Source organism: Ascaphus truei, chromosome 2 (assembly GCF_040206685.1).
Source record: "Ascaphus truei isolate aAscTru1 chromosome 2, aAscTru1.hap1, whole genome shotgun sequence".
Classification (NCBI taxonomy): Eukaryota; Metazoa; Chordata; class Amphibia; order Anura; family Ascaphidae; genus Ascaphus; species Ascaphus truei.
The window spans coordinates 217,425,946-217,453,707 of record NC_134484.1 but is presented as its reverse complement, the minus strand read 5'-3'; the positions used below and the strand labels follow the sequence as shown (position 1 = coordinate 217,453,707).

The 27,762-nt window shown below is 42.0% G+C and overlaps 1 protein-coding gene across 2 annotated transcripts in view; it reads right to left on the bottom strand.

The window, feature by feature from the left end:
- Positions 1-27,762, bottom strand: part of CDH12 (cadherin 12) — a 1,010,774-nt gene that overhangs the window by 141,737 nt on the left and 841,275 nt on the right. For both annotated transcript variants that reach the window (XM_075585916.1, XM_075585915.1), the window contains one exon: positions 18,222-18,343. In XM_075585916.1, coding sequence (XP_075442031.1) covers positions 18,222-18,343 — 122 coding nt within the window. The remainder of the gene's footprint in view (positions 1-18,221; positions 18,344-27,762) is intronic.

Sequence of the window (27,762 nt, the reverse complement as noted above, 5' to 3'; positions counted from 1 at the left end):
TATCAACCCGATATACTAGGTCGTTCTCTACCTCGAAGTAGGGGTAAGCAAGTGACCTATCTGGTTGGCCAGGAGTACTATTCTGGTCCCGTATATTTCCCCTTGCTACCGCTAATGTGGGGTCCTCCCACTGGGCCTTCTTAAAACTCCCAGGACTGACCTCTAGGTCAGCGAGGGTCTTATCCGGTTCTGGGGTGGTAAGTGTCTGCTCAACATCTTGATTTGGGGTATTCCCTACCAAAGTAGTGATGGGGAAGGGAATTTTACAGCACTCCTCCTTTTCCCCCTTCTTATTTGGGCCCTCGTCAACCTCCATTTCTGAAAAAGGGAAATGATTTGTTTCTTCTAATACTTCGTTATGGTCCGCTATTGAACTTTGGGCGCTATTCTGAGCGGGGGACCACATTTTTAGAAAATGGGGAAAGTCGGTCCCTATTAACACATCATGTGCCAGTTTGGGTACAATACCCACCTTGAAATCTAAAGAACCAAACTCTGTTTCAAAAAAAACATCAACAGTGGAATATTCATGATTATCCCCATGTATACAACAAATTGCCACTCTTTGTGAACTGTTTCCCTGTTTCTTCTTAATGGGCAAGAGGTATTCGGACACTAGTGTGACCATGCTCCCAGAGTCAAGAAGTGCCCGAACCCTCTTACCATTAACCTTTACAAATGCCCACAGATGGTTATTCAAGGGGTCCTCTGGGCTAGGGCCCATACATTGGGACAACAGCGAATAAGGTTCCACGCTGTTGCATTGCATGGGCTCATCATTTAGTGGGCAGATTTTTGCTGTGTGGCCCCTCTCATGACAATTTACACATTTAGGTACATAGTTTGTGTCCCACTTAGAGCCTTTTCCCGGCTCCCCATGTTGGCTATTGCCCTTAGTGTGCGAACCACTGTTGCTGATGCTGCGTGAAGGTGGTCGCCGCTCTTCAGCGCCCCTTAACCCCGGTACCCTTTTACCATCTCTGGAAGAGTCCTGGAACCTCGGGTAGTGGGGTTGCTCCACGACTGTGGGTTGCGGGTGCTCTTCTGCTGCATTGTACCTTTCTACGAGGGCCACAAGCTCATCCGCATTGTGGGGGTCACTCCGACTGACCCAACGGCGTAAGGCAGAGGGAAGTTTCCTCAAGAACTGGTCCATGACCAACCGTTCCACGATGTGGCTGGCTGAGTTGATCTCGGGTTGTAGCCACTTCCGGGCGAGGTGGATGAGGTCATACATCTGGCTTCGGGTGGCTTTATCCATCGTGAAGGACCATGCGTGAAACCTTTGGGCGCGAACAGCCGTGGTTACGCCGAGGCGGGCGAGGATCTCGAACTTCAATTTTGCATAGACGTTAGCTTCGGCTGGCTCTAGATCAAAGTAAGCCTTCTGGGGTTCGCCGCTTAGGAAGGGTGCGATTAGACCAGCCCACTCAGCTTCTGGCCATCCCTCTCTCTGTGCCATGCGTTCAAACGTGAGAAGATAGGCTTCCACATCATCCGAGGGTCCCATCTTCTGAAGGTAGTGGCTTGCCCTGGTCATTTTCGGTACTGGGGCTGCCGCTGCCAGTGGAAGGTTACTGATAGTCCCCATCAGGATCTCGAGTTCCTGCTGTAAGCCCTGAGCGAACCGCTGTTGCTCCTCTCTCAGCAAGCGGTTTGTCTCTTGCTGGTTTGCATTCGCGTTTTGCAGGGCTTCATTCGTCTGTTGCTGGTTTGCATTCGCCTGTTGCTGGTTGGCATTCGCCTGTTGCTGGTTGGCATTAATCTCTTGCTGGGCTATTAGCAGCTGTTGCTGGGCTATTAGCAGCTGTTGCTGGGCTGCATTCGTCTGCTGCTGGTTTGCATTAGTTTCTTGCTGGGCTATTAACAGCTGTTGCTGGGTTTCATTCGCGTCTTTCTGGGCAGCGACATTGCGTACCAGCGCACCCACCACGTCTTCCATCTTGTTTGCAGAGGATGAAAAAAACTTTTTTTTTTTTTTTTTTTTCAAAATTCTTCAACCCGCAGACCCCCTAGTGCTCTGCCCGCATTCTCCACCATATGTGACAAACGGCTTACTCCGGGGCTCCGTCGTTTGTCCGGGACTGTTTAGAACACGGTCTTTTAGGGTAGGTTAAATGATGAGGCGTCACGTACTGTTCCTTTAAACAGGCTATGCCTGGTTTATTCAGTCCCAGGCACTGAGACTGCCACAGTGCATACAACAGAAAACAGATCAAAACAAAAGCTGCTCACCTGAGCGATAACTTAACTTAGATATCCCTGACTCAGGGTTGGAAGTGGCTTTTCCACTTCCAACATCAAAACACGGTACTTTTGCAGTCTTACACAAATGAACAGAAAGATTGAACCTGTTTGGGGAAGAGGCTTCTCCCCTCTGTAGTTCAGCAGCCTTCCAGCCTCCTGGCTCTGGTGGGGAGACCAGAGCAAACAGGAAATCAGTCTTTCATACCTGATTCCTAATTAGCATGACAGGTGACAGAAATCAGGCAGCAGACAAACTCTGGTCTGGATCTCTCATCCCTCAGTTCCAGCGCTTGCCAAACTGTGGGATGGAGTGTATGTATTATAAGGCTGCACTCCCAGGCCAAACAGGATAGAAACTGTCTAGTATCCTGGGAGCCCTATATACGGAATTTATTACCATCCCCTGGTTTCTGTCACAATATATATATATATATATATATATATATATATATATATATACATATGTATATATATATATATATATATATATATATATATATATATATATATATATATATATATACACATATATATATATATATATATATATATAAATATAATCAAAAAATAAATAGATGATACCGTTCTGTGGCTAACGAAATGCTTTTATTTGTGCGAGCTTTCGAGATACACTGATCTCTTCTTCCGGCGATGTTACAATGAATGAAGCAAAAGGTATACTTAAAAACAGTGTCTCTTGGAATGTTATCTGTGCTGTTCCTTCCCCTGGTGTGGATGTGTTTTATGGCTAGAGGTGTTAAATGGTTACTGAAAGCAAGTGAAGAAAGAGTGTGTATGTGTATCAGTGTGAATAAAAATGAATGGAGAGCCCACAGTATATACAGTGCTTTACACAAGGTGTGTGTGGTGTGGGACTGGATATAAATGGTGTGGGTGGGTGTGGAAATGTGAGAGTTTGTAGCACAACTAAAAATGTGTGTGGATACTTAGTGGTCCCTATTGGTGTATAGGGATGGAAAAACAAGGAGTATTAGTATGTGTGAGAGACAGCTGTGTGTGCATACATATAGCACAGTATGTACAGACATGGCCTTTAGCGCTTATGGGATGAGAGTTCACTACTGTCAGTAATGACTCATAAAATTTCGATCTCTGTTTAGGCCACTGCTAAGTGTCCCGAACAGTTGCATAAATTTGTATTCATGCAACCGTCTCTCTTTCGGGGTTTTAAGATTACCTTTGAGTATGGCAACCCTCAGATCGTTCATCTTATGGCCAGAGTCAGAGAAATGTTCGCCAACAGGACTGTCTCTTGTACCGCGTGTGATGCTGTGGCGATGCAGGTTCATTCTCTTGTTTAGCCCCTGCCCTGTCTCACCTATGTAGTAGCAGCCCCCTGGGCATTTCATGCACATGATGAGGTACATGACATTGCTGGAAGAACAGGTGAACCTTCCTCTGATTTTGTATTCCCGATTCCTGTGTGGTATTTGTATTGTGTCCACTGTGTAGAGCATTGCGCAGGTTTTGAATCTTGGGTCCTGGCATGGTTTTGTCCCGCATTCAGTTGTACTGCTGAATACTTTACTCCTCACCATAATATTCTTGAGATTATGGGGTTGTCTGTATGATAATAAGGGTGCTTCAGGGAAGACCTGTTGCAGTCTTGTATTTTCCTGGAGGATGGGTTGTAGTTTCCTGGCGATCTTGCGTAGGGCTCCTAGGTGTGGGTTATATGTGACCACCAAAGGTACCCTGTCGCTTGTCTCCTTCTGTTTGTATTCAAGGAGATCACTTCTTGGTATTCTGGTGGCTTTGTGAATTTGCTGGTCTACATTTCTGTGGTTATATCCACGGTTTATAAAATCTGATCTCAAGGCTTTAATCCGCTGGTCTCTGTCTGCTGTGTCGGAGCATATCCGGTTGTATCGTAGGGCTTGACTGTAGATGAATCGGTGGATTGGTCAGCGCACGGGTTTTTCGCTCACAGGATGAAAAGAGAAAATGTGGGACACGTGATTAGTGTCAAGCTATACAAAACAGTTAACCAGTAATATAATGTGGTTTAATGAAAATTGAATAAAAAATTGAATAAAAAATGCTTGGATAAAAAAATGCTTGGATAAAAAATCTTTTAAAATACTTTGTTAAAAGACTGAATTGGGGCTTGGATGCAGATGTCTAAGTAAAAATACTTCAATGGAAAAAAGGTTTCTGTGGTTGGTGGTGGTGTGTGGGATGGGACATAGAAATTTAAAAAAATATAATAATATATATAGGGACTGCAGGGGCCGGTGGTTGGCGCGCTTGTGTGCAGCCTGCTGCCAAACAGGGAAAGTGATGCTGCTTATGCAGTAACAAACAGAAAAAACCCCAGAAAAAAACAGCCTGCTGTCTGGCAAAAGTGGTGATGCTTGTTTGGCATTGATTTAAAGTGTTTGCCAGAAGCAGTGGTTCCCTCCTCTTTCTGCTGGAGGTTGTGAGCGGTGCTGCTAAGTGAAGTAAAACGGAGTTTTCTGGTGTAGGGGTGACTTCCTACTCCTCCTTCTGGAGGTGGTATGTAAGTGGCTTCTCTCCCGGGTGCCCGTTTAAAAGAAAAACGGCCGAAACCGGTGAGTGGGTAAAGTTAAGTTTATTGTGTCATATACAACATAAAGAATAAAACACTTACAGTACAGCTTTGGCAATAGCCCAGCTGCAGCCTGATCGTCCGATGGCGCTCCTCCGACCGGTGTATCCCCCGTGACCGCGTCCGATGGCGGGAACCGGAAGGGGAGGGCTTACCGGATGTCAACAGGCTGGCTGGGTCCTTCAGGTAATGGGCTCCGGCAGGGAACTACGCGTTTCGCAGTGATGCTTCGTCAGGTTCCTGCCGGATGCCCTGGATCTTCCCTTTTTATAGGTCAAAGAAGCTGGTTAATTGATTGATAACAATCACTTGGTGTTCCATATAATTACAGTATTAAAACAGCTTATACAACAATTGGTGGTCTTTTTTGTTTTGTACATTGATTGTAATGAGCGAATGGGGGAAAAAAGGTAAATGCAATAAAGATGCAAAGTTAACACAGTTATGTAAAATGGGTCAAACAGTTAATTGTTCAAACAGTTAATTGATTATATGTAGTGTCACTCTTTCATATATGATTGCCTGGAGCTTGGTTGTTTGCAATTAGGCACTCAGGAGAAAATTAAAAAATGTAGAATACAAAATGCTCATAAAACAGTACATACTTCTTTATACAAGTGCATAAAAATGGGTGCTATGACATAGTTACTTTGTACTAAAACCCTGTTTTCGAATCCTCATATGGATAAACATAGCTTTGTACTAAGCTGGTAGGTGGTTTAGTAGTTAGGGGGATATGTGGTAAAAAGATATAAGTAATTTAATTTGGAATGAAGAAATTTGTCGGAGTGCATGTATGGTGAATGAATCACATCATACGTCTCTTCATTAAAAATGAACTGCTTACTGGCTTTATTTAAAACATGAAAAAAATGAAAAAAATGTGGAGAAAATGTTTGCTAAAAATTGTATAAAAATGTATAAAAATTAGGGATAAAATTTATGACATCAGAATTTTGTGTTCTCAGGGTTTAATGGGAAACATGGACTACAGTGGACTACAGTATGTCGGCCGTACCAGCCGACCCTTAAAAGTTCGAATACTCGAGCATATTGGGAACATTCGACGGCAGCTAATGACCCATAGCGTGTCCAAACATTTTTCAATAAAACACCAGGGAGACCCCTCCGGCCTCACCTATAGAGCCATAGAACAGATCCCACCCCTCTGGCGAGGAGGCGATAGACTAACCAAACTAGCCAAGAAGGAAACTCTGTGGATCTACAAATTAAAAACGCTAGCACCCCTAGGACTCAACATTGATATAGATATTGGGGCATTTTTAGAGTAAAGATTGCGTTCATTCAAGATACACAGTACTAATCATGCTTTCTCTCCTTTTCCCCCCCTCTCTCCACCTTACCCTCCATTCTCCTTCCTTCTCCCCCTACCCCCCCCCCTCCATTCCCTTCTCTCTATCTATTTTTCACCCTGCATCCCCTCTTCTTCCCCCCCTCCTTTGCACTAGTACCGGCGCAACTATGAGGATCTACTTGTGACAACTCACCTCTCAATGTACCACCAAATTTGCACTGTAATATCAGCATCTGTTTAGCCTAACCCACTAGGCACACAGATATTGAGTGACTAATAATTGTGACCCTGGATTCGAATCCCCGACACGGCACATACATTTTAAGTCTCTAGGTCTTTACTGAGTGGAATACATTCTCATAAACTCTAAAATTAATATTTCCCATTAAACCCTGAGAACACAAAATTCTGATGTCATAAATTTTATCCCTAATTTTTATACATTTTTATACAATTTTTAGCAAACATTTTCTCCACATTTTTTTCATTTTTTTCATGTTTTAAATAAAGCCAGTAAGCAGTTCATTTTTAATGAAGAGACGTATGATGTGATTCATTCATCATACATGCACTCCGACAAATTTCTTCATTCCAAATTAAATTACTTATATCTTTTTACCACATATCCCCCTAACTACTAAACCACCTACCAGCTTAGTACAAAGCTATGTTTATCCATATGAGGATTCGAAAACAGGGTTTTAGTACAAAGTAACTATGTCATAGCACCCATTTTTATGCACTTGTATAAAGAAGTATGTACTGTTTTATGAGCATTTTGTATTCTACATTTTTTAATTTTCTCCTGAGTGCCTAATTGCAAACAACCAAGCTCCAGGCAATCATATATGAAAGAGTGACACTACATATAATCAATTAACTGTTTGAACAATTAACTGTTTGACCCATTTTACATAACTGTGTTAACTTTGCATCTTTATTGCATTTACCTTTTTTCCCCCATTCGCTCATTACAATCAATGTACAAAACAAAAAAGACCACCAATTGTTGTATAAGCTGTTTTAATACTGTAATTATATGGAACACCAAGTGATTGTTATCAATCAATTAACCAGCTTCTTTGACCTATAAAAAGGGAAGATCCAGGGCATCCGGCAGGAACCTGACGAAGCATCACTGCGAAACGCGTAGTTCCCTGCCGGAGCCCATTACCTGAAGGACCCAGCCAGCCTGTTGACATCCGGTAAGCCCTCCCCTTCCGGTTCCCGCCATCGGACGCGGTCACGGGGGATACACCGGTCGGAGGAGCGCCATCGGACGATCAGGCTGCAGCTGGGCTATTGCCAAAGCTGTACTGTAAGTGTTTTATTCTTTATGTTGTATATGACACAATAAACTTAACTTTACCCACTCACCGGTTTCGGCCGTTTTTCTTTTAAATGGGCACCCGGGAGAGAAGCCACTTACATACCACCTCCAGAAGGAGGAGTAGGAAGTCACCCCTACACCAGAAAACTCCGTTTTACTTCACTTAGCAGCACCGCTCACAACCTCCAGCAGAAAGAGGAGGGAACCACTGCTTCTGGCAAACACTTTAAATCAATGCCAAACAAGCATCACCACTTTTGCCAGACAGCAGGCTGTTTTTTTCTGGGGTTTTTTCTGTTTGTTACTGCATAAGCAGCATCACTTTCCCTGTTTGGCAGCAGGCTGCACACAAGCGCGCCAACCACCGGCCCCTGCAGTCCCTATATATATTATTATATTTTTTTAAATTTCTATGTCCCATCCCACACACCACCACCAACCACAGAAACCTTTTTTCCATTGAAGTATTTTTACTTAGACATCTGCATCCAAGCCCCAATTCAGTCTTTTAACAAAGTATTTTAAAAGATTTTTTATCCAAGCATTTTTTTATCCAAGCATTTTTTATTCAATTTTTTATTCAATTTTCATTAAACCACATTATATTACTGGTTAACTGTTTTGTATAGCTTGACACTAATCACGTGTCCCACATTTTCTCTTTTCATCCTGTGAGCGAAAAACCCGTGCGCTGACCAATCCACCGATTCTACTGTCATTACAAGAAGATTCCGGGCTTTATCTTCTCTACAGGTCCAGCTGCAGAAAACAACAAGGGCAAGTATACACTACCCCTTATTTGGTTACACATTACAACATAGGCCACACCACAAGCCTAATAAATAAGGGAGCGCCCCAGCCTCTATTCCTTCTTGACTGTAGATGGTTGCATGTTTGGTGTGTGTCGGGTGGAAGCTGTTGTCCCTCAAATAGCTGGCTCTGTCTGTAGGTTTGCGGTATACAGAGGTCTGTAGTTGGTTGTTCTTTATAGTAATGGTGGTGTCTATGAAATGTACTTCATTTGGGGAATGGGTGAGTTTGAGGTTGATGGTCGGGTGGAAAGTATTGAAGTTGTCATAGAACTGTAGGAGGTCCTGTTCGCCAGAGGTCCAAATCAGCAGGATGTCATCGATGTAGCGAAGGTATGTAAGGGGTTTCAAGTGACAGGTGTACAGAAAGTCCCTTTCCAGTTTTGCGCAGAACAGATTGGCATACTGTGGCGCCATCCGAGTACCCATAGTGGTCCCGGGTGTCTGAAGGTATGTGTCATTTCCAAATGTGAAGTAGTTATGGGTCAGAATAAATTCGATGCATTTAGTCACTGTCTCTGTGAGTGGCTCCTGCGGTCCCAGAAAGTATCTGCAGGCTGAAATCCCATCCTAGTGGGGGATGTTGGTATAGAGTGACTCTACATCCATGGTTGCTAGTAGTGTTCCTGTTGGGAGGGGGCCAATTGCATTCAGTTTGTTTAGCAGGTCGGTGGTATCCTGGATATAGCTGGGTGTGTTCCTGACAAGTGGTTTTAGAATGCCCTCCACCCAGCCAGAAATATTCTCGGTAAGTGTGCCAGATCCAGAGATAATAGGGCGCCCAGGGTTGCCCTCTTTGTGAATTTTAGGGAGCATGTAGAATGTGCCAGGTTTTGGGTTAGCTGGTATCAGGTCCAGAATTTGTTCTCTTGTGCGGATCGGGAGTGTTTTAATAATCCTGTTAAGTTATCGCATGTATTTTTTAGTTGGATCCTCCTGCAGTTGGGTGTAATACTTTGAATCAGAGAGTTGCCTGTGTGCTTCCCGCAGGTAGTCTGTGGTGTTCATTATGACCACTGCTCCTCCCTTGTCTGCAGGTTTGATTGTTATGTTGTGGTTGGCCTTAAGGGATTCTATGGCTCTCCTCTCCATCAGTGTCAGATTATATGTTTGTTTCCTTACTTTGTCCAGGATGGTGGTTTTGGCGCTGTGTCTGAAGCTTTCAATGTACCGGTCCAATGTGGGGTTGCGCCCAGTTTGTGGGATCCAGTTTGATTTTTCCTTCTCCCTGCTCATGTGCAGCGGCTCTCCTTCTGCAGTATTGGCATAATCTTGGTTGTGTCTGTTGTGAAAGAACTCCTTAAGATGCAGCCTTCTGAAGAATTCTTCCAGGTCACTGCACTGCTAAATGGCCGCCGCTTTAGTGCATATTCACCCCGCGGTGAAGGAGATGGGAGCGGGGATGTCCCTCCGGTCCCCGCTTCCCCCTGTTACCGCGTGACAGGCCGCGGTGAAGGAGATGGGAGCGGGGATGTCCCTCCGGTACCCGCTTCCCCCTGTCACCGCGTGACAGGCCGCGGGACAGGAGATGGGAGGGGGGATGCCCCTCAGGTCCCGGCTTCAACCTGTCACCGCGGGACAGGAGATGGGAGGGGGGTTGCCGCTCCGGTCCCGGCTTCCCCGTCACCGCGTGACAGGAGATGGGAGGGGGGATGCCCCTCCGGTCCCGGCTTCCCCGTCACCGCGTGACAGGAGATGGGAGGGGGGATGCCCCTCCGGTCCGGGCTTCACCTTCTCCCCACCGTTGTCCCCGCTGCCTGCGCAGGAGGAGGGGGGGGGAGCGGGTGCTGGTGTGTGTAAGTGTGTGAGAGTGTGTAAGTGTCTGTGAGTGTGTGTGTGTGTGAGTGTGTGTAAGTGTGTGTGAGTGTGCGTAAGTGTGTGTGAGTGTGCGTAAGTGTGTGTCAGTGTGTACCCTTACCATCTCCTTTCCCTGTCCTGCAGGTCGCTGGTCCCCTACCTGGTCAACCCCTCTGTGTGGAGTCGGAATCTCGGGGTTGTAAGTAATTGCAGGCTCCAATTAGGGACAAATAAACTGGGGCCAGCAACAGACCGGCGTATTATGGTCCTTTCCCCGCGGGGTCTCTCTGTACTTGTAGTTCAGGCTCCACTATGTTTACAACCTGTGTGTGTGTGTGTGTGTGTGCAGTGTGCAGTGTGTGTCAGTGTGAGCAGTGTGTGTGCAGTGTGTGTCAGTGTGAGCAATGAGCAGTGTCTGTGCAGTGTGCAGTGTGTGCAGTGTGAGCAATGAGCAGTGTGTGTGCAGTGTGTGTGCAGTGAGTGTGCTGGGACTCAGGGGACCCAGGAACCTACCAGAGACTGACATGAAGGGCCACCTGCTTTAAGGTATTTCTTGAGACTTTGAGGAATAGGGTGGTAATGGGATTATCCCTCCAGCCCTGCAGATACGGACTGATACGGACTGTGGAAGTAAGTTAGCCCTTACACCGGGATAGGCGTTTGTTGTTTTCATATGTTTGCTGTGCTATTTAAGGAAACAGGCAATAAAGCCTTATTTTAATTTCGCCTTAAAACAGTCTCCATTGCGTACCGCTAAACACATCTCTTACACTCCCCCTGGTGAAAAATCCAACGTATCTGCTAGGGAACAACTTATACACACATCGTTATATAATAAAAATGCTGTTCATGTTATATAACTTAAACAATACAACTCTAAACAATGTTATACATTTCAACTAACATGTTTATCACTTTAATTGAGCCCGAGGAAGCCGTTTTACGGTGAAACGCGTTGCTCCATCTTTGCTCTTGGATTGTCACGAGGAGGCTTCCGTAGTGACCCAGCGACACTCATTTTTACCAGCTGAGCAGCTTTCTTCACACAGGACGTGGAGGCAAAGTACTAGAGCTTGCAAGAGTTGAGCTGGATCCCTTGAGTTGCTGACACGGACTTTCCCTACTTGTGAGTGGACATTTGATGTCATTCTAATAAATTGCCATTTTAATTTTGAACACTCGCTCCAATTTCTTTCCTGGGTCTAGCGGAGACCCATGGCAGTGACGTCATCCAGTCATCTGAAAACGTCTCATTAGAAAGCCATGGATGAATAGAGGACTCTATTAAGAGGTTACATCTGACAAAGAATCCTTTATGAGCCTGTACACATGGCCGTGTAAGTATTATATAAAATTATCTATCTGTTAACCCCCCACTGCTGGTTTGAAAGACAAGAACCCTTTATGAGCCTGTACTTACACATGGCCGTGTAAGTAGCATATAGTTATTCTATTCATTTTCAAACCCCCCCACCCCCCCACTCCTGGTTTTGAAGTTTCACTCTCCTTTACGTCATTGAGGGTGTGAGCATTTGTAAGTTCCCATTAGGAGTCTTATAAAGTTTTACTGCTGACCCCTGCTCCCCCCTTCTTCCCTGTTTTCTATGTTTATCACTGAGGCTAGCTTAGCTTTAGCTTGCTGCTGAGACTCATAGGAGGTTATGCATAAAGCAGTGATAAGTGTTTTTAAGTGAGATAAATGCTTTATGGTGCAATTGATGGCATAATTTGTTTAGCAATGACTGTGTTTTGATGATAAAAAGCCTTTTAAGAGCGATACTGCAGTGTTATCACTGCTTTGTGAATCGTGCTGCATGCAATATTAAGAAATAAAGGCATTTATCTCACTTAAAAACACTTATCACTGTTTTGTGCATAACCCCCATAGTGAGGTGCCCCTAATGAAACATAGGCCACTCTAGTGGGAGGGTGTCTTACTCACTGACTCCTGCGAGTCTCTGTCTCATGGTCTCCCTCCCCATGGATGATAGAAATGGAAGTGAGGGGGCTCTACTTCAGTTTTGATTGAGCCTAATTGAGAATAAGCATGCATTGCAATTTTCTTTTATTTGCTCATTTGCAAAAGTCTCAGAAATAGTTAGGTTCGCCTGAAAAATTAATTAATATCACAAGAGTTGCTTTAAAGAGTATAAATAAGGGATACACAGCATGGTCCGCTTACTGTCTGGCTATATTTCACTGAAAGTGTACTAATTTGGAGACATTATTTGCCCTTTGAGGCATGGCAAAAGATTTTTCAAGGAATCAAATTCAGAAAACAAATACAAAACATTTTGCACATCTCCAGTGTAGAGGTCTTAGTCTCCAGTGTAGAGGTCTTTGAGAAATCAAGAATTTCTTTTGTTTTAAGAGCACTTACCCATTCACAAAGTTTTCAATAATTTATCAAAAGAAATTTCACAAACATAACTTTACCACTATGATTTAAATCATTATAACTATACATTACTAAGAAAATGATATATATATATATATATATATATATATATATATATTGTGACAAACGCCCCTCTTTTGTAGCGCTGACGTCTGTCTGGGTTCTTCCCGACACAGTCTTCTAGGGTTAATTATACAACAAACAGGATCATGCAAAGTATTATGCTGCTTAACTCAGGCTTCTGCCTGCTTTATTTTCATCCAAGTAAGGTACTGCAGCTTTAACATGTGTAGGTTAGAGGTACTCAGATACTTTCATTCAGCAGTTCACACATTTCAGTGTTACAATATTTCCCACACTGTTATTTCAAGAAATAAAACCAAAATCATATAAGCAAATCCTATCCCTTTCAGGGATCTAACTACACATCAGAATCAGTCTCTCTAACAGCTGCTGGCCAACTAAACTGGTTCCCCAGCTTAAAACAATGCTCTCTCATTTAGGGACACAAGATACAGCACAGTCTTTTAGCAACAGCAGTAACCATTTGTTTTGTCTTATCTGTTCGTGGTGTCCAGGCAAATCCTCTGGTACTGTCATACGTGGAGAGGCCGTCAACCTCGATACTGGATGCAGGAGAGTAGCGACACCCCCAGCCCCCAGGCTCCAAGGAGAGAGAGTGAAATGCAAAAGCTCTCTGCTCTAAATACCTGTGCATGTGATTAGAAGAGCAGGTGAGGGAGAACTAGAGCCATTGTAATCTGTGGTCTGGATTTTCCATCCAGCTGCCTGAGGTAATGGGAAGCTGTGGAACGGATCCTTTGTAACTATTCCTGCACTTTCTGCTCTAAAATGGGGCAGAAAGCTGCCTAACATCTTTGGACTATGTCACATATCCCCCTCCCCAGCTCACACCTACTGGGATGAGCGGCCATGGACCTCACTGGGGTGAGCGTCCTACCTGAAATACTTGAGCTAACTCCTCAGTACAACATTAAGTATTCACATGACACGAATATGAACTTCATTATATAATTTACCAACTGAAAGGGCCATCAACCCTGTATATTAATTTGTAGTTTAGCTACATTTTCAACACAGAGAACCAATATAACACTGTACCCTTGACAAAATGCTTATTCTAGAGGCCTAATATACCTTAACTACAATAGCTTATTTGCATAGTTAAGTGTCCGTGACATAGTCCACACGTGTAATAACAAAAAAAATATCGGTCAATTCCCCAAACACATTTTTTTTTTTTTTTTTTTTATTCTTTGACTTCCAGTCCATTACATTTCCTGACTTTATTTCATAGGCCGCTGCAAACTGCAAATGACTGGACTGTTTCTTTAGCTTCTGACGGAACTCTGGGCCTGGATAGTCTTTGTCTTTATATTGTGGCCCAGAGTGGCGAGATCCGGAAAAATTCAAGGCCAGCGTTGACCTTCGTCGCTTTTGATTTGCGACCTTTGAACCTTTATGGTACTTCTTACTGCCATGTATTTTCTCATGACCATCACTCACAGAGATTTGGGATTTTTCCTTTGGGGCAATTATATGGTATTTAGAAGATGAAGCACTGATTACCTGGAGCACCTTCACCTTGATGGGGCTCTCACTAACTCTGGCTGTACCCTGTGGCATTTTACCTTTGCAGCCGGCAGGCATGTAGTCTTGGACCTCTCTTTCCTGAGGTCTACATTTATTCAGGCGGAAGTACCGCTGGATAACCAGTGACGCATTTCTCAGGGTTTGATAGCGAATCCTGTTCTGTGTCATCCTAGTCAGAGACTGGATTTTTATAGTTGCTCCTTTCATAATGAGGAACCTGTTTCGTACCATGCGGGCACGGTACAATGATTGAAGAACACAGGCTGCTTTATTCCGGTGATTGAACACACGACTTTTCATCCCTCTGTAGGCAGCCTGTAGGATGATAGTTGCGGCGCGTTTACGCTGATAATTTTCTCTTTCCCTTCTTCCTTGGATAAGAGCTTTGCAGTGCTTCTGAATTATTCTAATGCTTTTCTCCTTTTTCAAAATATTAAGTTCCTCCACGAGAGAATTCTGTTTTGTGCATACATCTCGCAATTCTGTTCTCAGAGCGTCCATTTCTATCTGGTGCTGGCTCTGAGTGTGCATCAGTGCTTCCTGCACTTCTAATTTTTCCTGAGTCAACTGTTTCTTTATTTTTTCTGCTTGGTCAATCAAATCTGAATTTTCCAATTTCAGAGTCTCATTTTCTTGCTTTACAGTCTCTAACTCACTTAGGGCAATCTCATGGGTTTGCTTCAACATTCCCAGCTCTGTGTTCAGACCGTGGCCCTCCAGGCGCAAGTGTTGCACCTCTGTGCTGAGTGCATGAACCTCTTGTAGAGCCTTCCCGTATTTCTGTTTTAGGATAGCAATCAATTTGTCAGACTTAATCTGTTTTTCATCCATGGTGACAATTACGGTGTTGGCCTTTTCCAGACTAGTCGTCACCTCTTCCAGCTCACTCCGTAAGAGAGACTCTGTTTTCTTCAAAGCCTCGTGCTCTTGTAAAGCTGGAAGTATACACCTCTGTAACTCGGCGTTCGCTTCTCGCACCTTATTGTTAGATTCTTGCTCCTTCTTCCAACATTCTCGCTCCTTCACCAAATCCTGCCACAGGACTTCATAATTATGGTGGGCAGCTTGGAGTGCAGAAACCACATCCTCTTTATCCTGGTTCAAGGATTCAGCTTCCCTTTGCTCCTCCTTTTCCTTTGCCACTGTTCCCGTGACAATTCTGCCGATCACTCCGGTCTGCAGCACATCTCGGCGCCTTTCTGACGCATGTCCTGACAGCGCAGGTTCAAGTGGCTCGGTCACTTCCCCTGTGACTTGAGGGACAGTTTTCTTTTTCTTCTTCTTTCTTTTTGCTTTATTAGCTCCAGAGATATCAGTGGTACTGGGCACACGCTCACTGGTATCAGCTTCCACATCTTGCTTGCACACATAGGGCGTTGCTTGCTTTTGCAGCTGTTTGTCTTTGAAAATTTTGGGGCACACATCTTCCATGTGACCTACTTTATGACAGGCCCAGCATACTAAATTCATCTGTGGGTACGGCTCTCCTCCAGGGGCCACATACGAGTCGTCATCATCATCATCATCATCATCATCGTATGGCCTGAAGGGACACTGTTTTTCATGATTATGTACATTACAAAACAAACATTTCACGTCGGCCATTTTAGAAACCCGGCAGGAACAATTTGCTAGCTGCAATTTCACTCCCTTCAGCAACTTGCATACAGCACTTGCTAGCTGCAAATTCACTCACTTCAGCAAAATGCATTAGCTTTACAAACAGCACTTGCTAGATGCAATTTTTTTTTTCTCTCTTCTTCAGCAAAACATTTTGGTTTTCTGTTTGGGTTCAGGGTGCTATTGCATCCACACTTCGCACATTCTCTGTGTATGCTAGAAGCACAACTGATATACACAGTGGGACAGACTTCACTCATAGCATCTGTACTTTAGTTCAGCTCGGCGGCCATTTTAAACCCCCGCATTTATTTGCAAACCCACAGACTTTTTAGTGTCGACCCGCATTCTCCACCATATGTGACAAACGCCCCTCTTTTGTAGCGCTGACGTCTGTCTGGGTTCTTCCCGACACAGTCTTCTAGGGTTAATTATACAACAAACAGGATCATGCAAAGTATTATGCTGCTTAACTCAGGCTTCTGCCTGCTTTATTTTCATCCAAGTAAGGTACTGCAGCTTTAACATGTGTAGGTTAGAGGTACTCAGATACTTTCATTCAGCAGTTCACACATTTCAGTGTTACAATATTTCCCACACTGTTATTTCAAGAAATAAAACCAAAATCATATAAGCAAATCCTATCCCTTTCAGGGATCTAACTACACATCAGAATCAGTCTCTCTAACAGCTGCTGGCCAACTAAACTGGTTCCCCAGCTTAAAACAATGCTCTCTCATTTAGGGACACAAGATACAGCACAGTCTTTTAGCAACAGCAGTAACCATTTGTTTTGTCTTATCTGTTCGTGGTGTCCAGGCAAATCCTCTGGTACTGTCATACGTGGAGAGGCCGTCAACCTCGATACTGGATGCAGGAGAGTAGCGACACCCCCAGCCCCCAGGCTCCAAGGAGAGAGAGTGAAATGCAAAAGCTCTCTGCTCTAAATACCTGTGCATGTGATTAGAAGAGCAGGTGAGGGAGAACTAGAGCCATTGTAATCTGTGGTCTGGATTTTCCATCCAGCTGCCTGAGGTAATGGGAAGCTGTGGAACGGATCCTTTGTAACTATTCCTGCACTTTCTGCTCTAAAATGGGGCAGAAAGCTGCCTAACATCTTTGGACTATGTCACAATATATATATAAACATTATCACTCAATAAATGTAGGTTCTCGCTATAATCAATATTAAGTAAGTATATAAAAAATATGTCTATATACAGTAAGGAGAGAAACAGCAGAGTCATAACGCCTAAGAAAATATTTCTGAAATATTTCTCAGTTAATGTTTCATTATAATGGAATAAGGAAAATACCACATTCCTCCATTTAACTATACTCTAATGAACTGTTCCACATTCTATAACAATGATATGTGCTGCAAGCATGATATTGATTGTACGTTCGAGGCACTAACGCTGTTTCCTAATGTTTACTTTAAAGTGTCTAGCACTTCTTCTAATATGTCTCATTTTATCACGTGTATTACTGCTGCAAAGCACTATGTACATGAATGGTATTATAAAACATACAGGACACCTAAAAGCTCATATTGAACCCCCAAAATAACCACAACATATATATAAGCATATAAGTGTCACAGAGGAGTGCTACCAAGCATGGCAATATATATTTAAAACCAGAGACAGAACATGAAACACAGAAAGAGCTCAGTGCACATTGAAGCTTTTATTAACCTGTACATTACCAGGAAAAGCACTCTATATTAGATTTGGCACAATCATTGTAAAACATACAGGACAGCTACAAGCTATTTTGGGGGTTCAATATGAGCTTGTAGGTGTCCTGTATGTTTTACAATTTTTGTTCAGCTGGTCTTAGCTGATTGGAGGGTGGCAACCTCCTACCTAACTGAAGCTCACCCCCTCCCACATTTAAATGGTTAAAAGCTCACTCCATAGCATCTCCCACTCTCAGGGGAACTTGCTTGCTTGCAGTGTGATTGTGACAAATCTAATACAGAGTGCTTTTCCTGGTAATGTACAGGTTAATAAAATCTTCAATCAGACAGAACTATGCAACTAATTTTGACAGATTTATTATAAATCATTCTTCCTGGTAATGCACAGGTTATTAAGAATTTATATTAGTGTTAGGGACCCTTGAGATGTGGTCTGCCGTGTAGTGGCTCAGGGGCTTACAACACTATGGCCAAAATGTTAAACTAAAAGACCATTGTATTTAATAGATATCTATACATATATATTTAGGCACTGTACCGTGTATACGTTTCACTGGATGTGCACTGAGCTCTGTCTGTGTTTCATGTTCTGTCTCTGGTTTTAAACATGAATGGTATTATACAGATACAGATGTATAGTACATACATACAGACTATACATACATTGTTATCTAAGATTGTGTCACCTTTTTTCACTTTAAATGAGAAATAAAAAATCATAAATATTATCAGTAGTGTCTGAGGTAGTAATTGTATTTCCATAGAGTATGACCAATAGATGTACAGTATAACATTATACCTGTCCTGGTTTGGCATTTTCACATACAGATGTCTCATATGGCACAAAGACTTCTGGTGGAAATTCATTGACATCCAAAACATTGATGATGACTCTGATTAAGCTGGTCAACTGTGGATTGTCTATAAAACAAAGAAAGTGATCGATTGATTAAAGAGTATAACTACAGAATATACACGCGATAGAATATATATATATATACATCCCTCACATCCCTGAGGAAGGTCACATGTAGCTGACCGAAACGTCGGATGTAGTGCCTTGGTTTTGTTACCTCAATATATTGACATTTCAACTTGGCTGTGTGCTGTCTCTTCTTTCTGGATCAAGATCTGGTAATATATGCTATATATATATTAGAAGAATCAGTTGGCATGCTTGTATTCCTTAAAGTAGTAGGTGCATGTCCCATATAGATAATATAACCATACGATACCATTCTCCAGTCAGTCCGGAGTCATGAAATCAGGAGACAGCACTCAGATGTAGATAACCAAAAATAATACATTAGTGTAAAATATAATACAAAACAAAACCCAACGTTTCGGTCCCCCCTGAGGAAGGTCCCATTTTTGACGACCAATGTTGGATTTTGTTATGTATTATATTTTACAATAATATATATATACTTTTTTTTACTCACCATAACTTAACTCAGTATTATATATATATATATAATACTAAGAAGAATACATTAGAAGAACTCACCATAACTTAACTCAGTATTATATATATATATATATATATATAATACTGAGTTAAGTTATGGTGAGTAAAAAAAAGTATATATATATTATTGTAAAATATAATACATAACAAAATCCAACATTGGTCGTCAAAAATGGGACCTTCCTCAGGGGGGACCGAAACGTTGGGTTTTGTTTTGTATTATATTTTACACTAATGTATTATTTTTGGTTATCTACATCTGAGTGCTGTCTCCTGATTTCATGACTCCGGACTGACTGGAGAATGGTATCGTATGGTTATATTATCTATATGGGATATGCACCTACTACTTTAAGGAATACAAGCATGCCAACTGATTCTTCTAATGTATTCTTCTTAGTATTATATATATATATATAATACTGAGTTAAGTTATGGTGAGTAAAAAAAAGTGACAAAAACCCTCCACAGGAAAGCAAATATGCAAATACAACTGTATGCTCATCTGCATGTCTTAGGCAGGTCTGCAACCCTGTCTTTCACCATTATCACCCAGCACACAGCACTTCCACTGCAGCAAGGGATTCTGGGAAATGACATGCAAATGAGCACACAGTGCCACCTTTTATCTCAAGCTCACATTACATAAAGCAGCATGCATTGGCTAAGGGTTGCTCATGTAATGTGAGCTTGAGATAAAAGGTGGCACTGTGTGCTCATTTGCATGTCATTTCCTTACTGCCTTGTTATGTGAGCCCATAAGCCATTTCCTTGATGCGTTTTTGCGTTTATCTGTAGAAACTTTGCCATCTTACCTCAGGGACAGCATGGATATACTTTCACGGTTGGATAATGTGTTTGTTGATAATGATACCATTCTAGTTACATGTGACGTAGAAACACTATATACCTGTATCCCCCATGAAGATGGCATTTTTGCCTCAAATTTTTTTATATCCATGCAGAACCTGAGTGTTAATTTGACCAATACATTAATACAACTTCTGGATTTTGTTCTCAAACATAATTTTTTTTTTTTTTTAAATACTTATTATTTACAGATCAGGGGAACGGCTATGGGTGCTACATGTGCACCCTCCTATGCGAATCTATTCCTGGGGTGGTGGGAACGTGAAGAGGTTTTTTCTAATGCGAATATCGAGTTCACGTCCCATGTGCTTTTGTGGTTGAGATACATCGATGATATTTTCATTCTTTGGCAGGGTACTGAATCCCTGCTGAAGCAGTTTATCGATGTTCTCAACCACAACGGTATTAATGTTAGGCTCACTTATACCTTGAGTAAAACCAATGTTAAGTATCTTGACCTTAGTATTTCCATTGGCTCTGATGGGCGTCTACTTACGGATATTTACCGGAAGGCGACGTCCTGTAATACTATATTACATGCAGATAGTTTTCATCCTATGCACCAGATTAGGGGAATACTTAATGGAGAATTTATTAGACTCCGCCGTAATTGCTCAACAATGGACATCTTTAAAACTCAGACACTGGAGATGTCTAGTAGATTTAGAGCTAGGGGCTACAGCAAATCAGCCATTTAACGGGGTCTTAATAACAGTTACAAATTGGACAGACAATATCTATTGCAACCTAAGCCTAAAACAACACCTCCTAAAATAATTTGGTTTATTGGAACTTATAACAATAAATGGAATAGCCTTAAAAATATTCTCCAAAAACATTGGGATATTCTTCTGGCAGATCAGGATCTCCGTTCTGTACTGGGTGATAGAGTCAATCTTACAAGTAGAAGGGCACCCAACCTTAAAAACATGTTAGTCAGGAGCCACTACACTACTCCACCAATAGTTACGTTCCTTAATCAAACCAACTTAAAAGGGTTCTTTAAATGTGGACACTGATCCGCCTGCAGATATATGCAACAGACTAATGTTTTTCATAATTCTAGAGGGAATTTAATTTTTTTTATTTTCTTAACTGTAAATCTAAAAACATCATCTATCACCTTAGCTGTCCCTGCGGCCTGATTTACCTTGGTATGACCACCAGGGAATTTCGTGTAAGGGTTCTTGAGCATACACGGAATATTAAAAATGCAGTTAAAGATCTGGCATAATTTAAAAAGATCACTAGTGTGGCACGACACTTCCATGATATGCATAATTCAGACCCTTCGTCCCTGGTGGCTTTTGCCATTGATAGAATCAATATTGGTATCCGTGGCGGTAATATAGAACAACTTCTCCTTAGGAAGGAATGTAGATGGATAGTACAGTTGGGTACTATGATCCCAGCAGGACTTAATGATTATCTCAGTTTTGCTATGTTTCTTTAATTCTGTATATGTCTCCTTAAATTTTTCAAGCTTCTTTATTATTCCTTATTTTTATTTTTGAATTTTGCAATTTATTTATTATAATTTTTATCCATTGTCTATTTGTTTCTATTCTGTTTGCTTTTTTCTTTAGATTTTAATAAATAATGTATCATCCTTTTCTTTTTTGCTTTATTAATACTTTCTATTTTTATCCATATCTGTTATTCTTTAGCTTTTTGCTTAGTACTCATTTTTTATAGTCACATTTCTTTTATTTTGGATATTCATGTGTGTCTCCTTTAAGTTTTAGTGCCTTTGAGTTCTTCTCGCACTAGCATTGCAACAGATGACGCATCTTTACTCTCAGAATTTTCTGATTGGTTGCTGGCCGCGTTTTCACTTTTGGCGTGAATTTGGAGCCCTTTAAAGAGCGTGCATGGATGTCTAAGCCCTACACTCCTGGGAGAAGCCTCACGGCGAAACGACCGTCGGAGCGGAGCAGAGACAACCCTCTCACTACCCCCTAACCCGTGTGGAACGTGTGGACTTCACTAATGTTATCCTTTTTATGCTGGGACTCCCGATGCTGATCTGTACTGTGGGATTTCCTTACTGCCTTGCCTGCCTTACGCTTGTAGTGCTTACTGTTGCTGGGCTGTCAGTCCATGGGGACTTCCTTACTGCCTTACCTACCCTACGCTTTAGTGCTCACTGTTGCTTGGCTGTCAGTTCATGGGGACTTCCTTACTGTCTTACCTGCCCTACGCTTTAGTGTTCACTGTTGCTGGGCTGTCAGCTCATGATTACTGTTTACTTTACCTTTGACTTGATCATTGGGGGTTTGCTCTGACTGCACTTTGTGCTACATTTGGACTTCCCCTTTATCCTGCTTACTATTTGTTTGCTATGTACCACCAGTATTAGGATGTTCCTGCATTTTCTCACAAGGTCCTCTGTACACTTACCCTTGTGGCTTTATTTTCATTATTTATTATTATTTTCCTAGTCATTTGGGTATCTTTTGCTGTATGTTACAAATACCTTCCCCAGTAATTATTTTTCTGTGCCTGTTATGTTATTGTGTTATCTCATGCAGTATCTGTAATGTTTTTGCTATCTGACTTACAGTTTTTTGATTAATTATTTTGTGCTCTGGTTTGTCCATGAATTATTTTGAGTTCTCATTTATTCTTTGATCGGCCGATCCCTGTTACACTACTAAGGGAATTTTCTTTCCCCTGGTTCTGTTATGTCCTGTTAGAACTCTTATTATTTGGTCTTTCCAGGTTAGGGGTTGGTTTGTGCTTAGTTATTATTAATTATATTTTGCAGCAGTTTATTATGTGGTATGTGTTTGAGTTTGTCTCTTGTGTTTTTATGATGCATCGCTAATAAAGTCCATTTTTCTATTTTTCCATTACATACTATATGAGTGCTCCTTTGTTTTGACCCTTCTTTTTTTCTTTTTGTGTTCATAAATTCCTTTGGGTCGGTAGCACCGCCAGAAGGTAACTTTTACCCTGATGTCTGGTTTTGTGTATTATTAGGTCTCTCAGAGATGATTTGACTGCGGCACCTATTCTGTGTTTAAAGAATATACAGGAATATTTACAGTTGCTATATATATATATATATATATATACCACTGTTTTTGTTTTTTGTGTTATAGGTAATTTGTAGTGGTCTATTTAATATTGTTATTGTATATTCAATTTGATTGATGAAAGTATCTTTATTAACAATCGATCATCATTAATAGTACTAGTTTAATATCTGTTTGTCACGTGACGCTATTTGTTATTTTTGTGTATATATATATATTTATATATATCAAATAAAGAATATCACTTGTGAGCACATTCACATGTCTTAGACAGGTCTGCAACCCTGCCTTTCAACTATTATCACCTAGCATACAGTGCTCCCACTGCAGCAAGGGATTCTGATGATAATGGTTGAAAGGCAGGGTTGCAGACCTGTCTCAGACATGTGAATGGGCTCACAAGTGATATTCTTTATTGGCTATATGCTAACAGTGGAGGTTTTTTGTCGCCTTTTTCACCCACCATAACTTATATATATACCATATACATTTTAAGTTATATATAACTTTACATATAACTTATATATCAAAACGTTGGCGGCCCTGTGTTTCACAATACACACTTTTTGGATATCATCTGTGCGGTGTGCTGTCTTTCTTGGTTATCAGGATCCCCTGGTCACCATACTACTATATGCAACATATGGGACAAGCATCTGCCTTCTCAACCAAACCGTGAGTGCAAATCTCCATACCATGACCATATTTTTCTAAGAGTTTTTTTGCACCGCTCTGTATTTTTACTACCCTGACTTTAGCTGAAGTTTTAGGTACTCAATTTTATACAGCTTACCATATTTTTTATGACTGTTTTTGAGTCCATTTTTAATGGAGGAATTTGCAGATTTTGCAGGAATTTTCAGTACATTATCTGACACTGCCAGTTATAGTGATGCCCAGATAGCTCAAATACGGTACACAGAGTAATTTGAATCTGTTTTGGGACCAGACAAACCAGTTGACATCTATAATGACCTTATTAAGCTTAAAAAACGAGAAGTAGACTTTTTTCTTCATGGGGTGACACTGTCACATTATCACAAAGAGAAATTGCTCCCATGTGGTTTTAGAATCAGGAATCAGCCCACTATTGGACGTAATGATCCAGAATTTTGTAAAAAATGGATTTCCATCCTCAATAAATGCTCTAGTGACCTTATGATTTTGGTTATAGAGCAATCGAGTAAGGAAATTGCTAAAATCCGACTCGAGATAGATTCGATCCAAGGAAAGCAAGGTGACAAGCTTTCGGCTGATACAAGCACTGATTGGACAGATAAAATACAAACCACAATTGATAACTATAGGGAGAATCTCACCAAGTACAAAAAGGAGAAGCTGCGGCTTGTTAAAGCTGATTATAAAGAACGTAAGGTCTATCGCTGGTTGCTAGGACTAGGGGAACTGAATGCGGGCCGTGGAGGACAGAGAAGTAAACCCACCCGTGCTAGGAAGTCTGGTTACAGATCAGGTCTGCCCACGAGTGACACTGACTTCTCAGATAACACTGAGGGCTCTGGAAGTGATTTTTTAGGTCCAGCGAATGCCGGTCACGCCAAGCCTCCGTTTCCAGATACAGACGGAAGGGACCCACCAGGAGGGGGGGGCGAAAATCGGCGATATCCAGAGCGCGAAAACAGGAGAGGCAGAGGACCTCGCGGACGCAGGCCAGCACGGTAATATACAATCTTACGGATGTCACGTTGACCGCGGCGCAGCTAAGTGTACTCCACAAAGGTCTTAATTTTGTACCGACTAACATACAGCGCAGCTTTAACTGGGAAGTGGAAATGTATAAGTTTCACAGACAGCTGAGACTTAAGGACTTTTTCATCAAACAACCTACTCTAAACACCTCAATGATGGCAAACATATTTAAGTGTAGTAGTAACTTTGATCCTCAGATCAGTAATCACAATATTTCTGCCTTCATGCATATTTTGGATAAGGAAACAAGCATGGATATCAAGACCAACAAAGTGAGCTACCATAACATTACACGGGAAGAAAAATTAGCTATTGACACACTAAGAAAGAATAAGGACATTATCATCTGCGCAGCGGACAAAGGGGGTGGCATTGTGTTACTTAAGTATGTGGACTATAAAATGGAAATAGAGGATCAATTATCCAACACATCCACATACAGACGCTTACCAGGGGATCTTACAGTGGAGTATAAAAAGGAAGTGGACTCTATCATACAGATGGGAGTTCAGAACAATTGGATTTCTGAAGAAACAGGCAAATTTCTGTTACAGCCTTTCCCCAGATTGCCAATCCTGTACACACTGCCTAAAATACACAAATCAGCCATTAAGCCCCCCGGAAGGCCTATCATTTCCGCAAGAGGATCTCTGTGTCATCCGCTGTCCCAATTTATTGATTTTTTTCTTCAGCCTATGGACATGGGTATGAGCTCTTTTGTCAAAGACACAACAGATTTCATTTTACAGATTGGAGACATTAAACTGGAAAAAATGGATTACATTCTGGTCACTCTAGATAAATGTAGTCTGTACACCAATATACCCCACCAGGAGGGGCTAGATGCCATCAGGTCTAAGTTTGGGGCCTTTACATCACATATGGGTCCACCGATAGAATTTTTGATGTTGCTTATGGAAATTATTCTCAATAAAATTATTTCAAATTCGAGAAAAACATCTTTCTGCAGCTCAGTGGGACCGCAATGGGGTCCAACATGGCCCCAGCGTATGCAAATCTATTTATGGACGTGTATGAACATACACATATTCTACACGACGCTCCACATGCAGGATGTATCAAGAAATATCTACGATACATAGATGACATCTTCCTTGTATGGGGCGGGCCAGAGTCTGCGCTCCTAGAATTTATTGAGCACTTGAATCATATTCCTTCAACCTTCAGATTCACAGCACAATTCAGCAACACGGAGATTTCCTTCCTGGACACCATAGTGTACAGATCTGGCAATGGTTTGGCTACCAGGCTTTATCATAAAGATACAGATAGAAACACATTGTTGTATGCCACCAGCCACCACCCTGCACCACTCAAGAGGGGGCTTCCCTTTTCTCAGTTCCTCAGAGTGAAAAGAATTATCTCAAATCCGGATGAATTGGAGCCTGCGCTTTCGGACATGGCGATACGTTTCCAAGATAGGGGCTATGATCGTAAAGATATTGAAGACACCCTGAAGAAAGTCAGAAGCCTGAATAGAGAGGTTTTGCTACATCCAAGTAACAATAAACCCATTCAACAATGGTGTCATTTTGTCAGTACATTTTGCACCGCGTCCAGTCGTATTAAACGAAGCGTACAAAAAAACTGGCATATCTTATCCAATGATAACAACATTGGAAAAGTCTGTAAAGATCCCCCCTTGTTTTGTTACAAAAGGGGACGTAATCTCGGAGATATGCTGACGCAAGCGGACCCAGTTGACAAATATGGACTTTCCAAAACCTGGCTCAATAGAAAACCTGGATCGTATCGGTGCCATGGATGTACCAATTGTGGATTTATGCAAACAGGATCTAGTTATACCCATCCACATAGCGGGGCTCCAATCAGGATTAAGCATTTCCTCAATTGTGAGACACGTTTTGTCGTTTACATGATCACGTGCCCATGTGGTCTACGCTACGTGGGCAAAACCACACGAATGCTCAAGGAGAGAATTGCGATCCATCGTTCCACCATTAGAAAGGCATTGAACAGTACGGATGAACAGACTGAGCTCAAATATCTGCCAGTGGCTCGGCACTTCAAAGAAAAGCGGCATTCTTTGGCTACCATGCGGTGTATGTCCATCCTTCAAGTGCAACCCCCACCCCGTGGAGGGGATAGAAACAAGATGCTTTTGCAAAAGGAAGCAAGATTAATATACGAACTCAAGACCATTTCACCATATGGACTCAATGAGGACTTAAAGTTGGGCTGTTTTTTGTAAATTGGTTCATCATTATTATTTAGTTTATATGCATTCCAAGCACTGTCTGGTTCCTCCATCACCCCCTTCCCTTTTGGTTTTATTGATAGATTGTCTTCTTCACTTTTGGGTGTCTTATATCACTCGGTGTTTTATGTTTCAGAACAACTCACAACACAGCCTACAGGATTACATAGAGTTAACACTGAGCTTCTAGATATCCAGTATGGAGAGATTTTGGCTTTTAAAATTATGTATATACTTCATTTACACCTTATGCCTTTATATGCCGGTTTGCATTTATATACAGCAAGCGGGTTAAACAATACATGGTCATTGTATTAATACACAACTCTGTTTGGGTCTATGTATTATGTGTTAGTATTGTGATTCACCATATACATTCCTAGTGGGTAGCATTTATTATGTCTGCGGTAATTTCATTAAGTGCTCTGTACTGTGCTCACCATTGACCTATTTGCATGTGTCCTTAAACATTGGTATTTTTTTGCTGACAGCAGAATAGGGATCACATCTGAGCATGCGCATTACTAGCGAATAAGATATATAGTTGGTAGGGATGCCATCGGGTTGCTAAGGGATCAGGTGCTTGCGCGATCTTTTAGTAAACATACTATGCTTGCCCTCCTCTCCACCATTGCTTAAAATTTGGTTACTCAGTGCGCGTGTGCGAAGGATTGAAGTTAGAGCCGGGAACTTGCGCACCTCTCCTTACGTTGTCAGGGATATGATCGGGTTGTTAGGAGTTAGTGCGCATGCGCGCAGGAGTGTATACAGATTGAGTATGTGTGCCGCGCGCCCGCCCCCCCCCGTTGTCATGGATTCGATCAGGTTGTCAGGGGCTCTTGCACATGCGTGCAGGAGTGAATACTGACTGAATGTGTGCAGCGCGCCCCCCCTTTTTGTTAAGGTTTCGATCGGGATACAAGGGGTTAATAGCAGGGACTAGGCATGGCCGTGCACCCATTACATCTCAACTACACGAATTATGAGGATCTAGGGAGGTGATTACAATGCAGTACTA